The 24,426-nt window shown below is 47.2% G+C and overlaps 5 protein-coding genes across 5 annotated transcripts; 1 reads left to right on the plus strand and 4 right to left on the minus strand.

The window, feature by feature from the left end:
- Positions 1–273: 273 nt before the first annotated feature.
- Positions 274–5,325, plus strand: trm8 (tRNA (guanine-N(7)-)-methyltransferase; the record flags this gene model as incomplete). The annotated part of the gene is made up of 8 exons (XM_031147739.1): positions 274–416; positions 472–737; positions 788–1,201; positions 1,536–2,288; positions 2,347–2,361; positions 2,411–2,440; positions 2,484–5,205; positions 5,259–5,325. 8 exons carry the CDS (start codon positions 274–276, stop codon positions 5,323–5,325), a joined length of 4,410 nt encoding a protein of 1,469 aa, XP_031006945.1.
- Positions 5,326–13,667: 8,342 nt separating this feature from the next.
- march5 (E3 ubiquitin-protein ligase) lies at positions 13,668–15,146 on the minus strand (the record flags this gene model as incomplete). The annotated part of the gene is made up of 2 exons (XM_031147740.1): positions 13,668–14,402; positions 14,454–15,146. Coding segments are annotated over 2 exons (1,428 nt in total), but the record flags the coding sequence as incomplete, so codon positions are not given.
- Positions 15,147–17,521: 2,375 nt separating this feature from the next.
- On the minus strand, positions 17,522–18,970 carry yxjH_0 (Uncharacterized protein; the record flags this gene model as incomplete). Its single annotated transcript, XM_031147741.1, has 3 exons — positions 17,522–18,093; positions 18,143–18,570; positions 18,639–18,970. 3 exons carry the CDS (start codon positions 18,968–18,970, stop codon positions 17,522–17,524), a joined length of 1,332 nt encoding a protein of 443 aa, XP_031006943.1.
- A 472-nt stretch (positions 18,971–19,442) lies between these two features.
- LHYA1_G002768 (uncharacterized protein) lies at positions 19,443–20,220 on the minus strand (the record flags this gene model as incomplete). Its single annotated transcript, XM_031147742.1, has 2 exons — positions 19,443–20,079; positions 20,138–20,220. 2 exons carry the CDS (start codon positions 20,218–20,220, stop codon positions 19,443–19,445), a joined length of 720 nt encoding a protein of 239 aa, XP_031006952.1.
- A 2,802-nt stretch (positions 20,221–23,022) lies between these two features.
- Positions 23,023–24,255, minus strand: LHYA1_G002769 (uncharacterized protein; the record flags this gene model as incomplete). The annotated part of the gene is made up of 3 exons (XM_031147743.1): positions 23,023–23,185; positions 23,239–23,925; positions 23,996–24,255. 3 exons carry the CDS (start codon positions 24,253–24,255, stop codon positions 23,023–23,025), a joined length of 1,110 nt encoding a protein of 369 aa, XP_031006951.1.
- Positions 24,256–24,426: the final 171 nt, after the last annotated feature.

The raw sequence follows: 24,426 nt of genomic DNA on the forward strand, positions 1-24,426 counted from the left end.
AGACGTGAATGATGAAGAAGTAATGAATTTAATCAAAAAGGCGCAACTCCATTTCCTTATCCTGGTTCGCGTGTATTAATATGACGGGCATTTTCGGCAGGCACGTTCACGTTGCAGACAGGGAAGAATGCGGGCCGCGCGCTACTGTACTGTAGGATAAACAGCCCCCCATCAGCTTGTGATAGTCGATAGCAAAAAATATTCAGCCTTGACTTGGAGCCTCGTCATATTCGTCTTCACAAAATACCACCAGCAACATAGCCAATTGTCGCAATGGCGGGCTCTGCAAATAAAAAGCAGAAGAGAGTAGACTACAAGAGTGCTCGCGAAGGTGGTGATACGACAGAGCTGCCCAAAAAGAAGTTTTATAGACAGAGAGCCCATGCCAATGTCTTCTCCGACCACAATTTGGTGTAGTAAGTTAGCCCTAGAGCTGTAGAAAGGTTAGATCACCGGACTGATAATGTGCAGTCCTATCAGTCCTGGCCATATGGATTGGTCGCCCTATTTTCCTCATTTCGTCGAGCCCTCAACTACTGGAGCAAATAGGGAAGTCGAGGTTGAACAGCAAGACACCAGCGCAGACCTACAGGCCGTTGCAGCAAGTGAAGAATCCGCTACAAATACAGGAGATATAAGAAGGTTGACGAAGGACGTGGAGGTCGCTGACATTGGGTGTGGATTCGGAGGGCTACTTGTTGCTCTGGCTCCTAAGCTGCCCAATACCTTGATGCTAGGTAAAATATTCTCTTCGAAATGCGCAGGTGTAGATTTAACATGGATTTAGGCATGGAAATCAGGATGCAAGTGGCGGAATACGTCCAAGAGCGGATCAAAGCTTTGCGAGTTCAAAGGGCAGATGATGGTCTATATCAGAATGCGGCATGTCTACGAGCAAACAGCATGAAGTTCCTTCCCAATTTCTTCAAGAAGGCACAACTGTCAAAGATCTTCCTCTGTTTCCCAGACCCCCACTTCAAAGCTCGCAAACACAAGGCTCGGATTGTCTCTACAACGTTGAACTCGGAGTACGCTTATGTTGTACGTCCAGGGGGCGTGGTGTACACAATAACAGATGTGGAAGATCTGCACCTCTGGATGGTGGAGCACTTTGACAAGCATCCGTCATTTGAAAGGCTGTCGGAGCAGAATCAGGAAGCAGATCAGTGTGTTGAAGTCATGAGGATGGAGACAGAGGAGGGTATGAAGGTGACGAGGAATAATGGCCAGAAATTTGTAGCTCTATTCAGGCGTTTGGAAGACCCACCATGGTAGACCAAATAGATACCAATTTACAATATCAAAACATCAAAAGCACTATACATTTTACCCTAAAATGCCTTACATGTGATGAAAGTACCTACCTGGTTGTCAATCATGAATTGAGCAGAATTACGCGAGATTTGGTGCTCATCCTCATCTGAACCTTGGGAGCTCTCGACTCTCGAGCTTCACACGACAAGTCAACCATGCCGGCCGGGGTCGATCTGTCGCGTCACATACCATGGCCCTGAAACGACGAGATGTGATAATAGCAGGTATCGCCAGTTTTATCGCTTGGGGTTATGCCGTCAATTGGATTCCGGCGCTGCGCTGGGCAGGATACGCCTTTGTCGCAGGTCTCGTTCTGCCAGTCGTTGGACTGGTCGCATTACTGCTACTTACCTCGAGGGGGAGCCAGTATGGGGGGAGAAATACTTTGATTCGACCAAAAGGTCCTGCCTTTCTCGCCGCGAAATCATGGGACAAGGAAATCGCTGCCCTTCGAAGCCGGCAGGCATACCATTGGCAACCCCTCTACCCCGAAGATTTCAAAGTATCGAACGCGTTGGACGAGCTGTTGGAATTCATTCTGCGGGACTTTGTGAACTCCTGGTATTCAAATATAAGCCAGAATCCGGTCTTCATCAATGAGGTGGACAAGACTATCCGCATGGCTCTGGGCAGCGTGCGAGATAAGCTCCTGGAGCTGGATATCACCGAAGTTGTTACTACGAGATTTGTCCCAATTCTCACGGCACATTTCAAGGATTTCTACGAAGCAGAGAGAGCTATACGAGGGAAACATTTGAATAGGAGCGTTACGGAGTCGGAGGAGCTGGATCTGGCGATTGCTGCGAAATACAAGGACGGAAAATTACACCCAGCGGCGTCTTTGGCATTCTCAGATATGAAGCTAGTACAGCAGGACTATTTGCGAAACTTGACGAAGAGCGTGCTACCGAAAGTTCTGCCAGAGAGGGTTCTTGCTAGTCGAGCTGTAGCGGTTCTTGTCCAGGAACTGTTTCGTGCGCGGTGCTCACCCCAGTCATGCAACTGTTGTCAGATCCTGATACTTGGAATCAGGTTATGGAAGCATATGTAAGTAGAGTCTAGACAGGAGAAATAATGTAGTACTAACGGAATCTAGGGTCGTTCGATGCTTCAGGATCGGTCAACAGTACGTAAATTACGGGCAGCTTTAGATGAGCATGCTTCACCAGTTCCAAAGCCGAGACGGACAATATCATTCCCACGAATATCACCTGGAGATAATGAACGCAAATTCGAAAAGTTTGTACGAGCTATTCGGAAGGTCAATAATCTATCAGATGCGAGAAGATTCCGGAGTGAGATTTCGAGTCAACTGAAAAGGGATGCTCTGCAAGAGGGCCAAGACCCAATATATCTACGGCGTCTAGAGATAGGGAAACGAATCTCAGACCAACGTGTCAACCAATTAGCGGCTGGTGGAGAGAGTGTACCGACACCGAATGCTTTAAATCAAAATGGAACGCAAGTCTCTAAGCTTGAGAATGCTTCTCTAGTAGACTTGCTCCATGATCCTTCGGGACTTTCTTACTTTATGGAGTTTATGGACAGACAGAATCTTATGCCATTGGTACAATTTTGGATCGTTGTCGATGGCTTCCGAAATCCACTTGAAGACGAAACTACCGAAGATGACGAGATACCTGCAACACTGCCACCGTGGACTAATGCGGATAGAGCTGATCTTGCTCAAATTAACGAGGCGTATCTGGGAAAGCCAGAGCTCAAGGTCTCAGAGACGTCCAAAGCCCTGGTACGAGAATTTCTCAAAGCTGGCAAAGAGGCAACCCCAAAACAATACTTTCTGGCTCGAAGGGCTATCCTCAGAGCACAAACGGCAGCTCTCAAATCTATGCGGGAAGGTAATTTCCAAGCTTTCAAGAAATCAGACCTGTTCTATAAGTGTCTCACATCTCAAGAGGCGTCCAAAAGCTTGGTGCCACCTCCACCGCCTTCTACACTAAACTTACTAAGACCGGAGTTAATGGTTCAGAAACCTCAAATGCATCCTAGGGCAAACACTTCCCAAGCGCTTCCAACAAAAGGCAGGCCACTTTCACGGGTGTCTGCCAAACTACTGCCCAGGAGAGGTGATCTATATCGAAAAGCTCCCTCTTCCACTGACTTAGCTTCTGGGGCATATCGAACTGCTGATCCCCTGGCTGACTCCCGAAGTTCTTTTGAGGAAGAAAATTCTGCGCCCTTGTTTGATGACGACGATATAGACAGTGAAGGGATGAATAATTCCATACACAGTCTTGAACACGAACCCCAGGACTCAGTGCCCGATAATAACGTTGTTGAGGCTATGGAAGCAGCCTTGAACAATATCATGGAGGACAATCCCGATGTTGAAGACCTCCGGAAGTCGTTGTTTGGTGACGAGGAAAATCTGGAACTTCCGAATCCTAGCATTGCTTCACATAACGGAAATAATTCGACGCGGAGCTCTATCGATCACAAACGAGCAGATTTGTTTGGGGAGAAGACTGAAAAGCCAAGTATCGCATCTCTTGGTCTTGTAAACACCTCATCTAGAATTGGGGTTTTCACCGATGATGATTTGTTTGGTGATGAGGAGAAATTTCTTGACGATGAGCATGAAGACCCCGAAGTAGATAATAAGCCAGATGAGGAAGAGGTCCATGAAGCTGCACCGGGAGATCTTGGCTTAGCTGAAGCTATCACAGTCCTTACCACGGACATTGATAGACTTATGGCCCAGGATGCGGTGGTTGATTCCCTGACAAGGAAAGCAGAGCTTACAAATAACAACGCCGAGCTACGAATCTTGCGAAAGTCTAAAGCGAGTTTACAACGCGAGATCCGACGGAAAGAGCTTCAACGTCAGCAGTACGTGATCCAAGAGAGTGACAACAGTCTTTATGGTCGGTCTACCATCAAAATTAAGTCGATCGTGGTGGGAAAGGAGGAAGATGGACGAGAATACGCAATCTATGTCGTTGAAGTGCAACGCAATGCTGGAGAGCAGATGCCTGCAGCGACTTGGACAGTCACCCGACGCTACAGTGAATTCCACGAACTTCACCAACGGCTAAGGATTAAGTATCCTTCAATACGAAATCTTGATTTCCCAAGGCGGCGTATGGTCATGAAACTACAGAGCGATTTTCTGCATAAACGAAGGATGGCGCTTGAGAAGTACTTGCGAGAGATTCTGCTGCTGCCAGATGTCTGTCGTAGCCGGGAGCTTCGCGCGTTCCTTTCACAGAGTGTTATTGGCCCCCCTAGTGATGGCTTTTACGATCGTGAGGAAGACAAAAAGGATATGATGACTAGATTCTACAATACTGTCACGGATGGCATGGAAGACCTCTTGGGAAATATTCCAGTACTAGACCAGCTCTCCGTAGCAGGTCAGAACTTATTATCTGCTGCGACAAGCCAGCTCGTCACGATGCCAACGACTATCAGCGAAGACCCTCTTACAGTCGCGGAGGCAGAGGCAGAATTAAATGCATTTGAAGACCGCGAATTGGAGCCTTTTGTCAAACCCATTTGCGACATATTCCTGGAAGTCTTCGAGCTCAATCGTGGCAACAATTGGCTACGTGGCCGGGCAGTCGTAGTAGTTCTGCACCAACTTCTCGGCGGCACCATCGAACGAAAAGTGCGCGATAACGTGAAAGGCTTCATTTCAGAAGAGGCAATCATCAAATACGTCAATCTTCTTAAGGATTCCATGTGGCCCAAAGGCCAGCTCAAAAGGGACACCAAGCCTCGGACGGCCACCGAGAAGTCGAAAACCCGTACTGAAGCAAGCCTGATGCTCGCTACCCTGGTACCGGATTTGGCTGCTAGTGTTGTTGGGAGAGTAAACGCTCAGGCTGCGAGTAGGAGGATTTTTGCAACGTTCAATAATCCACGATTAAAGTAAGTACCTTCAAATTTCTCATTCTATTTTTCAAGACTAATTTATTACGTAGTGCACATCTGGTGTTTACGTTGTTAGATGAAGTTGTTGATGTATTATTTGGAGACATTCGGGCATAAGCATTCAGGGTTTAGCATCGGCGTTTGGCGACATGCATCTGGTGCTCACGAAGACACAGACAACAAGGAGTTGAAGGTTTCCTGTATATACGATATAATGATACACTAATACTGTCGCCCTCTTTGGATTCTATGGGCCGTGGAGTGGAAAGTCAAGGAAGGAGCGATCGTCGATGGGACCTATGGAAGACCTACGGAAGATTGACAGCAGGCAAGCTCTTGTTCAGCCTTTTGCTCTCAATGAACATTGTTTGATGGTGTAAGCACTCTGTCAGCAGTTTGTACCATTCGCACAGTTTAGCTGCAAATGCTCCTCCAATCAAGTTTGCAGGCGCATTCCGGTGTGGTAGAATTCCAGGTTGGGTCTCCGACTCCGAACCTTAGAACACTGCAGTCTTCGAAGCCTCGGAGGGAATAAATGTTCAAGTTCGCATTGGCGAAGTAATCTTCCTCCAATTTTAGAGCTTAACCATTTATGTATCTGTTGACCAAGAGTCTTGCCACGTGACACACACCCCTTTTTGAAATATCGCATATTGATAAAGACGGATACTGAAAACTTTGTAGGAAGAAGCAAGGAAGCCCTCCGGGTTGTTGCCTAAACTACAGCATATTCATTTTCATCTCTGAGGAAGTAACAATCCTGGCCAATAAGAAAGTTCTAGATTGGAAGGAACGTCTCTACCTTCGCCCACTTCTCCAAAAACATATATATAACTTCATCAGTGAATAAAAAATACACCTTGCTTCTTACTCCCTGCAAAGCGCAATCAATTCATACAATAGCTGCTGGTCAACTGGGTCCTAATGCTGGCATGCGTGCCCAGGAAGCATAAAGCACCGCAGCCTTATTGATATTCCGAGGCAATTCATTTCGACCCATCGGCAGCGAATTCACATCCACATACACAAGGCCACCATGTCATACCTACAGCCGCCACCACAGACCGTAATGTTCCTCGTCGGCATTACATACTCCCACTTCATCATTTCAAAAGAAGCGGTTATCCAGAAATCCCCATATTTAAAATGGCTACTCAGCGACAGCGGGACTATTGCCTCCGAGACAGGCGTAGTATCTCTGCCGGAGTTCGAACCCAAAATCTTTCAGTACTTGGAAGAATACTTCAACATCGGCTTCATCAACTCCCTTGACGCTCAGGCAAAAGGTGCAGTTATGGTATTAGCAGAACTGTGGATGTTGGCCGAGTTTGCTGGGATGAGTCTATTGCAGAACGTTGTGATGGAGATGCTGCACCCTGCGCTCTATGGATCAAACGACCTTCCCGACTTCTTTCACTACGTCTATTCAAATGGCGATCGATATCCTTGGAACATTCCGGTCAAAAAGCAGGTGCAAAATGTTCAAGGTGCCAAGGCGGACCCGAAATATACTCTTAAATTGCTGGCTAGGAGGTATGCTGCATGGGCCTTCTCGAAAGAGATGTTACGCGTGGTATGTAGAGATGTTGCTCGTCCTACCACACTTATCTCCTGTCTATCGAGAGAGCAATGCTAATAATGTCCAGTGGTTGGAACATAAAGATGCGCTACCTTGGCAAATGGTTCTGGATGTCACAATTGAGTTGAAGGGTGAAGGCAAGTAGTGGATTCGAAGTTTCCGGTTTTTTGCATTTTTCTTCTCGGGGTGTTGGATACCTCTAGATCCAGAAGATGTGAAAGTGTTTTACATCAGCTAATTCATTTATCGACTTGCGTCAGCTGTTGAAATTTTTACAATAAAGAATCAAAGCTGACTTTGGTTTTCTATAGTGGACACTGGAAATATGGCCTGGCAGAGAACTACTTCGTTTGACAGGAAGAAGACCACACGGGTATGAAACTGGGGACTTGGGTTTATCTATTATATAAGGGTTGGGCTTACTTCGAAGAGTGTATAAATAACAAGTGCGCTACTAGGACTTGATCAATGCCTGCTCACAACTTCTCCAATGCCATTTGAATATATCCATCAAGACAGTGCTCATTATGTCAACGGAAACCGTTCTAGTATCTCACCCGGCACCGCATGTTGTTCGCATAACACTCAACCGCTCGCAGAGACTCAATGCCATCAACGCTAACCTCTAAGATAGCCTGTCTGGTGCATTGAGGAAACATGCCAACGCAAGTGTCATCATCCTTGTTTCGACTGGGGATGATAATTCTGCACTGGCGAAGACCTCAAGCAGACCCTGGCGCCAAAAACAGACTCACTCAAAGAACTGTGACAGTACTTCATCAAGCTCCAAGACCTCACGCCATTGACCTCTTCTGCCTCTGCCATCGTGGTCGTCGCAGTGCAAGGCTTTGCTATCCGGGGCGGCGCAGAGCGTGCTCTAGCTGCAGACTTCGTCTTCGGTGGCCACAAAGCCATGTTTAAACTCCCCGAGGCAAGTATTGGACATGCAGTCACTGGAGGCATATCTCTTCGTATAGTTGCCATGGTTAAACTTTTGAAGGCTAAGAAACTTATTATTCTTGGGTAGTTCACGCATGCTGAAGAAGCGCTTAAAATCGGACTACTCAGCGAGCTCATAGAAGATCCGAAGAGGAGGGTACTAGATTTGGCAATTGAGTTGGCGCGACTACCTAGGATTGCTACGTTCAGCTCGAAGACACCGGTCGAGCGGGCGGCATTCCCTAACATAGAGAATGTCTTGCATGATGAAGCTAACGTGGCGAATTATTGTTTTGCACAAAGTGATGCCGCAGAGGCATTTGCCAATTTCGGGAGCAGGAAAGAGAAAGTGAGTCAAGCAAACAAGAAGAATTCAGACAGTTTCAGATCAGCGAGTAACAAATCTCACCAGAGCATGGAGAATAGACCAAAAGAAAATGGAGGTTCATGCAAAGACCTTAGTTCTGTTAATAACGGCTTTGGACATAGCGGTTCGCACAACACCAGAAAGAACGTTTTTAAAGTTTGGTGGGCGTCAACTCTTTTTTAAAGGCCCTTGCTGGTGGACTCAAGGATCGAGGTATAGGAGCAGGCGACAGAGTCCTGGTAATGACGAGGAATAGTGTTGAAATGGTTCATATATGGATGGCGCCAACCGACTTGGCGCGGTTTGGGTGTCCATCAATGTGGATCTCAGGTCTATTGCCCTGCAGCATGTTGTACAAGCAGCAGATCCCAGCTTGCTGTTCTCGATGGGGAGTATCCGGAATCATGTCGACTAAGGCGGTAGACGATAACGTCGTTTGCGTGGTGGGTAGAACAGGTAAGAACAGTTTGGCCGATCTTTACAACGAGTCCGATCCGGTGAAACAGGCTTTCGCAGTCACTCTTGCCACCACTGCAACTTTTTCGTACTCCAGCGGGACGACAGGATGCTCCAAGCCATGCATTCTGTCTCATTAGGACTTTATCCTACAAGCCACTTCGCCGATCGAAAGCTTTGGACTCCGCCAAGATGATATTCTCCACTGCCCGTTCTCCCTATTCCACGCAGATGCAACAGCACCAACCGTAATCCCCTCCATCTTGCTCGGTGCTACAGCAGCCTTGTCATGCCTGTTCAATACCAGTAACTTCTGGGCCGAGATACGAGAGTCGAGAGTAACCGTGTATGACTTCAGGGGTGCTACTATTGATTTGATATACAAGCATCCACCAGCGTCCAACTATTGTGACTACAAAGTTTGCCTTGCATGGGGAGTGCTGGTACCTGGATATGCCGAGGATTATGAAAAGTCTTTTTGACATCTGTTGTACACTGTGTATAGAAGTGTCGAGGCCAGAATACTCAATCCTCAAAAATGCGTTCTACCTCGGGGTTCTTGCGGGACTGTTAATACAGGATACCAGCTTCGTATTGCCAACAAGGCTGACAAACCCATTGCTCAAGGTACCGTAGGCCATATGTTGCTGAGAAGTGGTTTCCCAACTGCATTTTTCCAGGGGTATTTATTTTCAATGACTCGAAAGCCAGTGAAATAACCTTCTTCAACTCATGGCTTCACAGCGACCTGGGCAAGGTATTTGATGCTGAAAACGTCTACTTCATAGGCAGGATCAAAGACATGAGTCGTAGGATGTGAATGCCGCGGAAGTGGAGGAGGAATTTCTCTGTCATCCCGCTGCTTTTGCTGTTCCCAGTTCCCTCGGGTTTAAGACGGAGGATGATATCAAGGTCGCTGCACGACTTTGTCCAGGGGCTAGCACAGATGAGACTTTACAGTGCAGCCATCACTGTGGGATTGGGCCAATGGACACATGGCGCGGTTCCGGGTCCCGAGTATCATTGAGATCGTCGATGAGATCAAGAAGTCTCCCACTAGAAAGATTAAGAAAACGAATCTCAAGGCAGAAGGTGGGAAGCGTTTTGATCAGCAGAAGAGATCAAAACCATTAATACATCAATCCGAGCGTTGAAGCCATTCAAGCCATAAGATACCTACTTACCTAGGTCTGAATTGTATTTTCCTTCATCTTCCTTTAAAAGCCACTTTCCTAATCTTTGCTCTCGGAATAAATAACGTTCCAAATCTCACAAAGTCACCCCCACGCCCACCGCAACTTTGCGGTTTATGCTTGGTGCACCACACCACACCATGTTGAAGAAGCAAGAAACGGTGGAGAAAGCCGCGATATTGTTTTTAGCGTTCCCATTGCGAGCTAGGGCATCCCTGTGGCTGAGACTTCAGCTGGGGTATAGTGCACGAGCCCCTAGATCTCCAGCCATCGGTCCCTAAACCCCGGGCACGCCAGGCGCCCGCAACGGTCCGGTAAGATACAGTAAGGTAACATTTGACGATACCGTTCAGCTGAGCAAGGGCAAGAGCAATCCATATAAAAAGAAATAAAGAATGACTAACTACTAGGATTCTTTTCTCTATTGCTGAATTTTGATCATATACTCGAGTATAATATCCGAATGTTTGTCGCATGACAGGGATTGCAAATCTTATGGCGGTAATACTGCATTCTCATTAGGTACGAGTACTACCAGTGATATTGGGGATTGGCACGCGCATTACTTGGATATCATGTACCTACCAGGTAGTAATGCAGATTGTTTTCTTTTTTTCTTCAACACCCTGGTACTCGAGTATACAGCATAGTGCACTGGTACTGGCTACAAGGCTATAAGATGAGTGCTTAGTTCAGACAGGGCAGGGCTGCACAAGTGATTTGGTAGAACGTATAGTATTTGAGAAAAGTCTCACTCCGTACACGTCCCGATAAAGAAGAGGTTGAATTGGGCGCTTGAATAGACTGGGCGGCCGATCTCACTGCTGTTGATGGACGGCTAAGATAGCACGGAGTAAGGCTGGTGATACTTGTAGATAACCTAGGTGTATCACCAGCCTTACCCCGTGCTATCTTAGCTGTCCATCAAGTAAGTTATCAAATACCGAGTTTCAACCTTCCAGAGTTACGAGTATAGTAAGGTCAAACAATACTTATAACATGGCTACAGCCCAGCTCAGCTCCCACGGTTCTCATCTCCTCAAGGTTCCGATTCGTCGTAATCTCTAAACCATGAAATGGACTCAGGTAGGAACGAACAGTGCATGTGGCTTGCATAATCAGGCGCATAGCCATGCGTACAGTGCAGTATAACGGTGTATTAGTGGCAGTAGCAGTAGCAGTAGCAGTAGCAGTAGCAGCAGCACTTATAATTAGAACCCAAGCCCAGATCTGCATACAACGCCCAATCATATTATGTTCATAGTGTAGATTCCCCTACGGAGTACCCGTGGCTCCCATAGTGGGGGAAGCTTGCACTCCATCCAGCCTTTTAGTGTTAGAGCAACTCAATTCGGGGTTGTACGCATTGGAAACCTTCCCCACCACGAACTCGCAACGGGACGTTTATATACCTATGTATATATACATAGGTATATAAATTAGCATACTAACATCATCCCCATCCCCGCAGTCTAAAGCCTCTTTCGCAGTTATGGATGTTCCATTAGTGGCTGCTCACATCTTCAAATTAGTTCAAGGTCTAGGGACGACCCCTCCTCTAGAAACGGGACGCGGCAGCGACGAAGACTTGGCGGACAAGAACCAGAGCTCGCACGGCAAGACTAACGAAACGGTAAGGCGGGAATCCATCAAGCGTCTTTAATTGTTATACCTTATACTAATTGATCTGTTCTAGAATCTCCCTCCAACCCCAAAGAGCACCGATTCGGAATCGAAATCGGAAAAGCCCGAGTCTCGCGCTCCAAAGAAGCGGAGGCCAATTCGCAACCATCGTGTTGGTCCTGTTAAGACAAAACCATGGAATGAATATAATACCGTTCTGTACGGTATCTGTACGTTTGATCGTGCTTGTATTTTCCTTGCTTGTTTGTACCAAGCTAATTGTTTGAATAGTATCCCCGGAAGTTCAGGAGAGCAAGAAAGAACACGCCCAGAAGAGCAAGAAAGAACACGCCCAGAAGAGCAAGAAAGAACACGCCCAGAAGAGCAGAGTCGACCTAAAGCTTGGGGGCGTTGATCCTTTCGATGCCTTCCAACTTCCAAGAAACAGCACTACCGATATGGCACTGCATCATTGTAGGAAGAAACTCCTTATTTCATTTCAAAGAAAGAAAGAAAAAAGGGGGAAGATCCATGTCTGACTTACCTAGGGACAAATGTCTTCCAGGAAACTCGAATGGTTACCTCTCCAAGGAAAGCATGGCTGAGCATAAATCTTTCTGACAAGACCCTTCTTTCCGTAACGTGAGCATTGAAAGCCTAGTTCATCGAGTTGAACTAACACCATCCAGGAACTATTGCTCAGGCGTTCATTACTACTTCATTCGAAGAACGATCCCCCCTCCAATATGCCTTGTGCAAAAAGCAGATGCCATTCGAAACATCAACAGCGCGTTACGGAAGCCTGGCTATATACCCAGTGACTTGATGATATGTGCCGTAACAGTCATGACGATATTAGAGGTAGCTTATATCCTCCCTACTCGTTCCCAATCAAGAGCAAAAGCCGGGAAAAGGCTAATCAGAGAGCAAAAGGGGTTTTCTGGAGAACCAGCCGCATGCATCATCCACCGAAAAGGCTTACAGAGCATGATAAAAGCCAGAGGCGGCATCCATAACCTAGGCTTTGGCGGACAAATCGAACGCGTCGTCTCCTGGTAAGAACCCCTCCCCTTTCGCCCCCTTTCTTCCATCCCCACCACCCACCTCAACCTCGACCTCAACCCCATCTCACACAACCCCACACCCAGGGCCGACATAGTAGTAGCCATCCTCCTCCGCGAAAAGCCCTCTCTAAAACCCACAATCCTCACCCCCTCCATCGGCGAACCAGAAGCAAACACCATAACCAACTACACCTGCGGCACCCTCAACGCGCGCCTCCAATCCCTCACGCACTCCACGCCCCTAACCAAGCGCCTCATCTACATCTGGCTACGCCTACGCTCCCTCTCCACATTCCTCCTCGCCCACACCCAGGACATCGACGCCTACTACTTCAGCGACAAATGCGACTCTTTCGAACGCCAAATCCTATCCCTCCTGCACTCCCCCTCTAAAACAAACCCCAGCTCCTCCCTAGCCTTCACAACAGCCTTCCTAAACGCCGCCCTGATCTACAGCACCGAAGAGCTGCGCGAATGCCCCAAGTACACCAACATATGCATCGCGCTGTCCTCGCGCATCTACTCCGGGCTGCAGATGGCGGATTTCGACGCCCTGGCGGCTGCGTGCCCGGAGCTGCTGCTGTGGGTGCTGATCCTGGGGCGCTCGGGGATTGCGCCGGTGGAGGAGGGCGAGGCGAGTAGGAGGTGGTATAATGCGACGATCGGGGATGTGGAAGCGCGGTTTGGGATTGTGGTTCCGCCGACGCTGACGGGGTGGGCGTATTTTGAGGTGGCGGAGAGGACGTTGAGGGGTGGTGATGTGGGGGAGAGCGGGGATGATGAGGGCGGTGAGGATGAATAGGGGTGCTGTCTTATGAGCGACTGACTGTTCGCATTGTTGTAATACCAATTTCATTGTATAATGAAATGAAATGCCTACTAATTCGACTGGCTTCAACTCGCGGGAAAAGGGGTCAAATGGAACAACCACGGTCGGTGATTTAAGCTCGACGATCGGTCCTCGGGACCATCTTGAATGAAGACTGATAGCTCAGGTTCTTGTCTAGCTTTGCTGTTGTCGCACTTGCTGGAAAACATCCAGCTACGGATTCGAGTGGAATAGGAGTAGAATTCTCATTAGCCAATATATTCATGTCCCGTTTTCATGATTAGCGACAAGTTCCACCATGCCAGGCTTCTCTTTATGCAACCTCTATTTGAGGATTGGTTTTCCCTCTTCCGTACTCCAACACATAGCAGTTCTCTCTCTCATCTCGAGATGTGCCTCGTCAATGTACCTCGCCAGGCTTCACATACTCAATGATTTTCCTCTTCCCGAAATCCCTTGCCTTCTTCCACTTGCAATACAGGGTCACCACATCCTTCAACACCACGAATAGACACCCACCAATTATGGTTCGTCCCCATCTCTCCTTCAATAGTCCTTTCGGCCCGATTTTCATATAGAAGCCTCGGCCGACCAACTTAGCCGGTAATACGAAATTGAGAACGTCGCCCATGAGGGATGAAATAACAGGAAATGCCAACGCGCCTATGGCTGTGGTAGCTACATCGGCGAGGTTGATGTCTCGCTGCCAATTCCGATTGACTTGGGGATTCTGTACCGGCGCATCATTGGGTGGCAAATCTGCTTCTCCCCCCTCTGCCCGTCGAAGTGCAAAATCTCTCATTCGTCCAGCATGTGCATCCGCAAGTTGAGCGGCATCTACGCGTTGTGGATTGGGAGGAGGTTGTGCATCGCCAAAAATCCCCTCGCCGATTTCAATTTCGATTATAGCATTGCCTTGTCCGTCTGCTGCATCACCGTTCATTCTATCCTGAGCAATCTGTTCAGCAGTTTCTCCTTCTCGTGGTGCTCGCTGGACCGCTAGATCCCATTTCTTCTCCAAGTCTGCAAAGGCGTATCGGTAGAGTCTAGAGTAGGCGACGCGAAGATATGGTATTGTTGCAAATGTCAGACCCGGGGTCGGGGGCCAATTGAAAACATCCTGATTTGAGGGTTGGATAAAATACTAGCAAATTGGTCAATACAGGTAGCTTGGAAAGGAGTCGATTGAACTTACGATAGGAGCGAGGAGGGGGAAAAACAACTCTGATACCCTCGTTCTTAAGAGTATCAACGTGGGTCCAATTAATGGTAAACCAACGCCCAGTCTCCAGGATGTGTAAGCCCCAGGGATAAATGGATCACTGGCAAGTAATCCACGCTCTGCTATGTGGAGTACATCTCGAACTAATCTTGGCCAAGATGTGGTATTAAAGCGGCTTGGAGTCTTCATAGCTGATAGTAGTATTTGTCCTGCTTTTTCCGGTCCGAAAACAACGATGATTGTATTAAGACCGTAGACAAAAAACCCAGAATAGGTACAGCCCACCACAGCGCTGACTGCAGATGGTAGAATGAGAGCCCTAGCAAAGCCTTGTATTCTATCATAGAGTCCCACTATCAGGTCCCGAGGCCGGTCTATCCTGATGTCTGCCTTGCACTGCGGACACTTTATTTGATGTGCAACTGCAAGTTCTCCGGACTTGGGCTGTTCTTCGTCGGCAATCCATTCGAGAAGGCATTCTTCATGGGCGACAAGGGAACATGGGCAAGGTCTAAGCCAAATAGAGGGTGCGCCGTCCTCGGTTTCGTCTTGCTGGCAGATCCAGCACCTGCGGATATCATCGTCTTCAGTCGGCGAAGGCTGTTGAGAGCTGGAACGATGTGGACTCTCGGGGCGGCTGCTGGTACCGCGATCAGGGGAGGACATCGTGAGTCGTGGCCGTAGATTGGAGGTTGGAGGTTGGAGGTTCGATGCAGCTATCCCATTATATTTATTGGCATTTCTAGTTGTGCGCGTGGTTGAATATCATCCTGTCTTTTTGTTCGTTTGATTATTGATTTGAACTCGCCGCGGTCGTCAGCCTCTCGGCTCCGCTCCCCCCAATATTGCATCATGGACTAACCTAAAGTGACTTAGGCTCAATATGTATCTATTCACAACGAGATGCCTTCAAAATTCTGGGGATTCGGCCATTACTTAACGGCAGATTTGACGAAGTTGGTATAGAGTCTATTTTATAGTAAGTGCGTCACGTTAGGGTAAGGCAAGCAAGCGGGAGATGTCCTGCATTGACTTCTAAAGGTCACCCCACAAAATCTATTTTTTTAACACAGTGTTCTAGGTGTGGAACATGACAATATTCAAGGCTTTGGAGGGATTGAATGAATTGGCAGAAGAACCAGAGAAGAATCAGTAGCATTTTTCGGTCTTGGACGCGCTTTGGGTTATCACTCCGTACATATATGTCTCGACTTTCTGACCTGCAACCTTGTTCTGCTACTTAGGACACTTATCACGAACAAATGTGTGCAGTGTTTTTGTCTTAACAGTATTGGTGGAGTCTATCTTCTTGTTGTCAATTAATAAAATCCTTCATACTTCTAGTGACAAGCTTTCGGGGTATGACTTCCTCCATATGAAGATTGGTCTTGGTGGCAGTAGCGACGGAAGAGTCGTGGTAATAGCGTCCTTAACTTGCTTTCTATATCCAATTTATGAATAATGGCCGTCGCATCTTTCTCTATTTACATCTTTAGAAGGAAGGCCACGATGCGGAATACAAACCTGGCTGGGAGAATGCATTTGATCACGGACATACGATTCTTGCAGACGGAAGCGCTGGGAACCCGGCGATTCCCTGGCGAGATCATCCTCGAACGACTTCTCAATAGTCCAATACCCGGAAATCAATATCACTGGAAATAGCTGGGAATACTACGGAAGAACGGAATTGGGGTTGGAGGACACGCCAATTGAATAACCTGGTAGAGATGGAGCATACTTGGTACAAAAATATGAATGTCCTGCATTCTCTTGTGCTGCTCTGGGAGGTCCCGGATGTGTACAAGATCAAACGCAAATTGCTCGACAGTGTAAGTACGGAAAGTTGTGGGAGGGATAACGGGACAAAATGCAGTGCCGTGAGACAAGTATAACTAGAGAAGACATAGATGCAACCCAAGGATACATTCGTGGTACTGAACTGGTATCAGCCAACAACAGGGCCATCACTCGATGAAAAGCCGAGGTGAATACACCTCTCTTAGTTTCAGCTTAGGAGGATATAAAAAACAAGACGACTTGAAGCATAGCGATGTAGCATCAGAAAAATGTTGGGGCGGAAGAGTTGTAACGGCTGTATGTGCGGTGCTCTCCGCACATTTCTGTACAGTATGAAGCATTCGGAGTATTCATGGCATTGCGGAATGAGGTGAGACTGTGAGAACAGTAATACCGTAGGTACGAAGTACTACACACAAACCACCAATTCCGGAACTTGCAACCTGCGAATTTGCAAAACATCGCGAGCTACCTGCCCTGCCACCGGAAAGCACCTCCTCCACCCGGGCACCTGCCAGCATCGGAACACCACCCCACCACCCGCCTCACAAAAACTCACCCGCTTTCCGCCCAAAGTCGCACACTCCCCTCACTCAGGCCACAAAATCGCACCACCAGCCCTCAGAATCGTACGGACGCCATCGGATGGCAAATCTATATCCGCCCACCGGATAACTTCGGCTTTTTCGCGAAGTGCAACAAAAAGCCTTCGAGGAATGAGAAGCGCAGGATTGCGGCGGGAGGAGGTGGAGGGGCGGATATGTTGTTTGTGGAGATGCCGGTACAAGGGGGATAAGCTTCGGATTGCGGAACGGGAGCGGGATTGCGGGAGTGAAGGAATATACGAAGTACGAAATACGGCGTCTTGACTCAAACTCAAGACTTTTGTGAATCTTCGGAACGGAAAGCGGAAAGAAAGATGAGCTGATATCGAATGTCGTTCCTTCTCTCCCCATCTTGATTCTTGACCATTTGGAGGGAAATGACCCGAAGTCAGGACGAAGCTGTGATATACCTTTAGCCTATAATTTCGCGGTAAAGAACCGCAAAAGAAGTAAGATGATAGATAATATAAGGTTCAAATTTATTCCGTTATCATATAGCAACTACCTGCGTTAAACAAGATCAATTTGCTTTTTCCCTGATCAGAAACTTCGCAACTCGTGAATCCATCATTTGATCATGTTATTTGACATATAAACAATTAACTTAAACTCGCGCCCAAACTTCGAATCAGTTTTTTACGGCTCCTCAGGCCATATATCATCAGCAATGCTCCTCACCAGCTTCAATTTATTCTTCATATCCTCCCAACCCAACAAATTACCCTCCTCGTGACTAGCAAATCCACACTGTGGAGAAACACCAATCCTCGTCAATGCCTCATCTCTCGTCTGACTCGCTCCTTTCGCCATCACATCCGCCGCAGCGAAGATCCTCTCCTTCATCTCCTCTTTATCTTCCAGCTCTGGAAACTTCGAAGTGATGACTCCCAGGATGACATTCTTGTGAGATGGGAGGTGCAACAAGGGCTCAAACCCGCCAGCGCGTGGAGTGTCATATTCGAGATAGTAGGTTGCTACGTTGAGGGTCTGGAAAAGCTTCGTGGCTATACGGTCATATCCACCTTCCGAGAAGTGGCGGGAACCCATGAAGTTTCCTCTGCAGATGTGGAGACCGAAGTGCATTTTGCTAGAGTGGTTCGCGATGCAGTCGTTGTAGCATTTGATATATGCATCCAGTAATTCATCTGGCGTCTTGGTATTGGACTTGTCCTCTGCCCATCCAGCAAGCATCTTCTCGGAGCAAAAGTCTAGTAAGAGTAAGTAATACTTTTGGTTTCCAGGGTGCGGAATACAAACAGGCAAAGTTTGGGTCATCGATTTGGATGTTCCTTACTCCAGCTGCATATAGAATATCTAATTCTACCCTGAAAGCCTGCGCAATATCCCAAAAGTACTCTTCATCATCGGCATATACATCCTTGGGAAACGCCAGGCCGTCCTTGTACCGCATGTGATACCAAGGCGGCGCAATCATCGTCAACTTAATATCACCCCATCGTTCCTTTGGTATCAGCGTCTTGAGAAACTCAAACTGGCCAACCAGTGTACTCTCTCCCTTGTGGCGGATCTTGCCAGTGCAGAGACATGATTGTCCAGGCTTGTGGCCTTTCTCAATGAAGCCAGCAATGTCCGGAACATACGGACGGAAGATGTCCATGGACGGATTACGAATCTCGGTCATGCCTTCCAGCTCCTCGAAGAAGGTACCCCAGAAGACTGCACGTCTGTTACTTCATCTTAGTATGTTGAAGCCTATGTGGGATATTATCTTATTGCAACTAGACTACCTTACCGGTATTCGCCATCAGAAACAGCACGGAATCCAACCTCGGTCTGCACGTTAACTACTTTGGTAATAGCCTCATCTTCAGCCTTGGTAGTATCTTCTTGGCTCAACACCTTCTTCTCAAAGGCCGCACGCTTTTCTAGGAATTCTTTGGGTCGAAGCAGGGAGCCCAGATGCTCGGCTCGGAAGGGAGGGTTGCGATGGGTCGTCATGGAGGGCTTCCTGGCGGTATACTTATATATATATTGCCTTGAGAATTTAGAATCGCCGACAGAAAATGTTTTTCGATATGTCTGAGTGGGGGGATGGAGGAGGAGATAGCCCCACTTGCCCCGCATTTGGAGGAGTGTCGGCTTCGGCTTAGCCCCCTGACGATCATTCGCTTAGCCTGGGCATGATAGGGGCGAGGTTCACTCATTGCCTTGTCCTTTGATACACAAAGGGAGCTATTGCGGGAGCTAGGACGCATCTTTGGATTCTCACTTGTGCTCGTACTCGTAGCGTCGCAAGGGCAGGCGCATTTGAATTTCGAGTTTAGTCGAGTCACATGTCTCTAGCACATGAAGGAACAGTGAACGAATCGAGGGAGAATAGCTTCATTCCAGGGTTGGGTTCCTTCGCCCTTGAGAACTCAGGGTACGCGGGTGTCTCGGGGCACATCTCGCTGGCTAGAATGCTGGGCGAGGAACATAAGGTCAAATATTGGCAACTGTTTCTATTAAAGCTACTAAGGCATACCCCAGAAACGACGGCTGTTTGATTCAGCACCAGTACAAGCTTCTTCTTCCTTCAAGATGCTGTATTCTCCGATCAATTTCCACTAGCAGCATCGCCTTCCTCCACAAAGTAATCTTCGATAGACTTTGATGGTGCCATATTGGAAAGAAATCCAGCGCAATGAATAACCAATGCTTTGATGACTATTGCAGCGGTGTTCCCGCCTTCTTCAGTGACTATTTCAGCAAAGTCTTCAAGGAATTCTGCTTCCATTGGAGGTTCAGCAATAACACCACAGAGTCGCAATACGTCATCTAACACTGCCTGGTAGAGCTGAGTGCCTTCAAGCTCTCTTTTTAGAGCGAATTTCACGTAAGGCTCAAATTCTTCCCTCGAATACCCTGGTGTGTCTTGTGTGCGTCGAATAGCCTCGTTTTGAAGTTGAGGAATCAGAAATCGACCCGCAAGTACCCATAAGTTCGCAATTTCCACGAGTTGGACCTTCTTGTCTTCTGGATGTATGATTTTCTGCGTGTACAGCCAATTAGTCACAAGACCAAATGTAACTGGTTCCACGTCTTCCAGTACCCTCTCCTGCGTTTGTCCTTCGATAAAACCGCCGTTGAATGCTTTTGTGAAGAAAGGCGAGTAATGTTCAGCGAGGTTCTTGTGTACGGTGAATTTCTGAGCCTCTTTTCCCACGATGAAGGTCACGAATGATGGTACTCCGCTATTAGAGATATTAGCAAAGGTCAGATAATGGTTTGAGGCAAGTTGGGCCGACTAACCAGAAGTTGAGGTTCTTCTTTGGCTTGGAACTTGCGGCTGAGGGCGTCTCAGGACGACGTGAGCTTTCTGCCGGCGTGTCCATGCTTGAGGAAGACGATTGCGATGAGGAGAACATTGGCGATGAGGAATGTGGAGTATGGTTTGACTGAAGATAAGTTGCTATGCTGACCTAGTAGGATGGCTGGTGCTTAAAGTAAGAAGTTGAAGGGTTCTGGTTTTGCAAGTCTGGAACTAGTCTATCTTTAGGCGATGAAAGAGGAGGTGAATTTAGAGATTTGGGGGCTCCACTGCCATTCACCTCAGCTTTTAACAAGACGATTAGTTTGTAAGGGACTATCTTGTTCTATATAATACTGTGTACTAATTTATTGTTGGAATACTACCATACAGAAGTTGGTGATTTGATGACTAGATTATTTCCACCATATCCACTTATCTTACAGACAATCGCTGCTCTCACTCGAAATTCAACTTAGAGTTCCCCTCAAAATCTGGCATCTTCTCCTTATCGTAAGTTGCAAGAGAGCAGTAATAGTGCTTCATCTTCTTCGCAATATCTACTAACAGGCCTGGAGGCAGATCGTCCACCACGTCAGAAAATCCTCCCTACTTCGTCATCGTCGCAAATCAATCAACTGTAAACCTCCGCAGAATATCAGAATTTGACTCCCTGCAAAAAGCATATCAGGATTCCACATGCAGTTTCTAATACAGTAATGAGGTGATCTTACCAGGCGTAATTTGCAAACTGCTTGAGATCATTCCCACCACAAACAACCACCTTCGACCTCAGTCTACTCATGACTTTATTCTGAAAACCTGGCATCATGAACCTCTAATATCAAACCATCAGCACTAACTCTGGAATACACGGAAAGATACGAACCTGGCCCAACATCCATAACTTCCCCAATAACACCAGCCGACCTTCTCTAATAGCAACCACATACCCATCATCATCATGTCGCAACCTCCTCAATCTTCTGAGTGTACAACTAGCTCACAGCAGCGCCGAACATGGACGGATCTACATCCTCATGTGTTATAGACTGGGTTTATCCTTATATGAATGGCCCGTTGAACGCGCCGCGGAAAAAAGGGGAGTGGTGGCATATGAGATCCTTGTGTACGGTGAATTCTACTATGCTGATGACTGATTATGGCTCACTATGGGAAGGGAATTGAGTTAGAAATCGCAAATTTCTTGAATAGTGGCAGTTGGGGATCACGTACTAGAATTTTGGGGCTGGGCTTTTCCGTGTGCTCGCTTTTGCGCTGGAGGTGGAGTTGCGGAAGTGTCGCTTGCCATATCGCTGGTCTCTGGCTCTATTCGACGAGCTTGGCGGTCGAAAACATTTATTATATCGATGGACGTGGGTATTGTTCTTTTTTTCCTTCCTATTCGCTGTGGTTGAAGGTGAAGGTGGAAAGTTGCGTAGGCTTCTTAAGTGTATTTCGGAAGTAATGCTTTTCATCTTGGTACTGCAGTAGAGGCTTAATTCATCAATGATGTTCATGGAGTATTTTCTATTATACTTGCAAAGAAAGAAAAAAGTGTTGTGCGGTATTAGCCACAACTAACTTACTATAAACCGGGAGAGAGATCATTGTACTTGAAAAAAAAAGGGGGGGGGGGGGCTCCTAAAAATATTAAGCGAGGTACCCCTATTCTGGTGATTCTCAAAGATAAAGTTCCCACTAAAGTGATATATTCCTTTAGTGAGAAATGAAGATAGGATCCGCCAAGGTTCTGAACATAGATACAGGCTCTTAGCTCATCTCATTTAGTTTCTAAGTCCGAAAATGATACCTTTCAGTAGAGAAATATATTCCATGAATTTCAATCGCTGGTCACATGACTGATTTACTTTGACACATTTTTTCATTTCAAACCTACATAGGTAAGTAGAAGTTGTCGTCTGGTGACGGTGAAGTTGAAGTTTTTATAATGTTGGGATTCGTCGTGGCTTATGGCTTATGGGCAAGGTTATAGACCAGGGAAGTTTTCTTTGTCCTTAGCCTCCCAAAACGAACGCGGTGACGCCGTCTCCCTAGCCCTCGACTTCCTCCCAATAACCCTCTCCTCAACCTCCTTCAGCTCCCTCTCAAAATACTCATCACTCAAGTTCTTTAGCCTTTGCACATCCTTCAACCTTTCCTCAACTTCAGCCCGGTGTTCTCTCTCCCGCTTCTCCTGTGCACCTTTCTGTTCTCTCCTCAACCTCTCCATCTCCTTTTCTTTTCGCTCCCACTTCTCCTTCTCGTGCTTCTTTGTGCAAGGTGCGCATTTTCAACCAGTGTCGTCGTTTGCATCCGGTAGTCTACGAAGTAGGAGTCCAGTTTTCGGTGTGCTTTGCACATTTGGAGGGGCGTGACGACTTGTCTAAGATGCCTGCACACATATTCGGTTTGCTCTTGCCAGCAGTCATCGATTATACCGTTTTTCTTGAGGATGGGTTTGATGGAGCTTTTGCGTTGCATTTTGTGTTTGAATTTGTGTTTGTGCCAGTGAAATATGCTGAGGATGTGAGGGTTTGAGGTTGAAGCCGAGAATATAGGCGGGGAAAGTAGATATTGAAAGATTCAAGGGCCTACCAATCCCACGCCATTGGTCGATGGCTTTACATGTTCGGGGTGTCAGGAGGAGAAGGTTAATGCGTGTTAATACTGTGGTCAATGCATTACATGTTTTGGCCGTTGTTGGGAATAATCAGGCGGTTGTCTAGGGCACGGCTATATTTATAACGAGGTTGGGAGCAGTTGCATTGCAGATGATTATATAACACTCATTTGGAGAATAAAGGGTTTCATAGGGGGTTGCTTAGCTATCTAGAGTTATACACCGAATCCACATCAATTCCATTTGCAATGACCCGAAGTAAATCTATGAGCCTGCTATAGCGTCTTCCCTACTCCTTGTATATCCTTCTAATTGATGTAGCCCACCTCCTACTTGGAGATGATCAGGTGAGACTGGGAAGTCCCAACTTTCATACCCCTTCCACATCTGCCTCGTCCTTGGAGATTCTGGGTCGGCCCATGGTTTCCTAGATCTAGGTAAGCTTTAGACAACTAGAGGAGCAGAAGCTAGAATGCCTACCCACGCGAATTCCAGACCCCGCCAGTGGTATTCTTAGGGCCAATCATAACAAGTGGACGAGCGAGATCGGCGACGATCTGTTTCACTGGTGCCTTTGCAAAAGCAGAGAAAACTATAGACTCGTGGTCAACCTCAGCAAAGCCTCCAGCCCCATATCCTCCAACCACCTCAAACCCAATGCTTCGTAAGATCTCCTTCGTCTCATCACAGTAGTCCGGGTCTTGGGTAATCAAACGTATCTCTCTCCCCCTCAAGTTAGCGCATGAACGGGCTATCTTCGCTATAGTTAATGCAAGCGCATGATGTACCAAGGCACTCTCAATGACACTTGTCTCTAGCTCCTGTTGATCTCTGGGTTTCGCATTATTTTGTAGCCTCCACCAATCGGGTGGCTTTAGATGCAAGTCCCCTAACCCGAAGCAGATAATCTTGGTGATCAGTCTTGCCTTTCCATCCCCATCTAAGAGCTGACGGAACCGTGATATAAAGGCCTCGCATGTCAAGCTGGCATCCCACTGCTGCTGCTTTACATCAAATAGCGACCGCGCATTCCTAATCAGGCCATCGTAGTTGCGCACAGCCTGATTTACCCAGTCCACAAGATACGTACAATGGTATGTCTCAGGGTGGCCATCTGGTTTACTTTGGACCAGGTGCCAGTACTCTTGGAACTTGATCCGTGGCTTCCTAAAGGTGAGATCTTAATTTAGTATCAACCTCTCCTCTCTTGACTTGGATAGGAGCTCGTAAGTCATACCAGATTGGCTTTTGTACATTGAACATCGGATTCCTGATATAAACAATCGTATCATCAACGCGACGAACAGTAAATGCTTCCATCGTAAACGATCCTGCAAGCTGCTCTTCAATGTCCAAGAGGTCTTCTCTTCTCCATAGCTTGATCCCTGAGTCATATAGGTCTGCTGCACGCTGGCTACTACTTCTCCAAGGCGAGCAACCATAGTCGAGCCATAGTTCTAAGGCCTGGCCCTCCTTATCTTTGGCAGGCTCTAGCATGTCTCTAAGATCTAATGGCGTAGCAAGACCTAGTGTAGTGGGTTGGAAGATCTAGCATTCGTGTCTCTTAGAGTAGAGTAAGAAGTAGAATCAAGGTGATATTAACGTGCAGCATAAATTTTAACATTTTAGGGTTATACGTATCATGTGAGTATGCATAGACCACCTTAG

Source organism: Lachnellula hyalina (assembly GCF_007821495.1).
Source record: "Lachnellula hyalina strain CBS 185.66 chromosome Unknown contig00036, whole genome shotgun sequence".
Taxonomy (NCBI): Eukaryota; Fungi; Ascomycota; class Leotiomycetes; order Helotiales; family Lachnaceae; genus Lachnellula; species Lachnellula hyalina.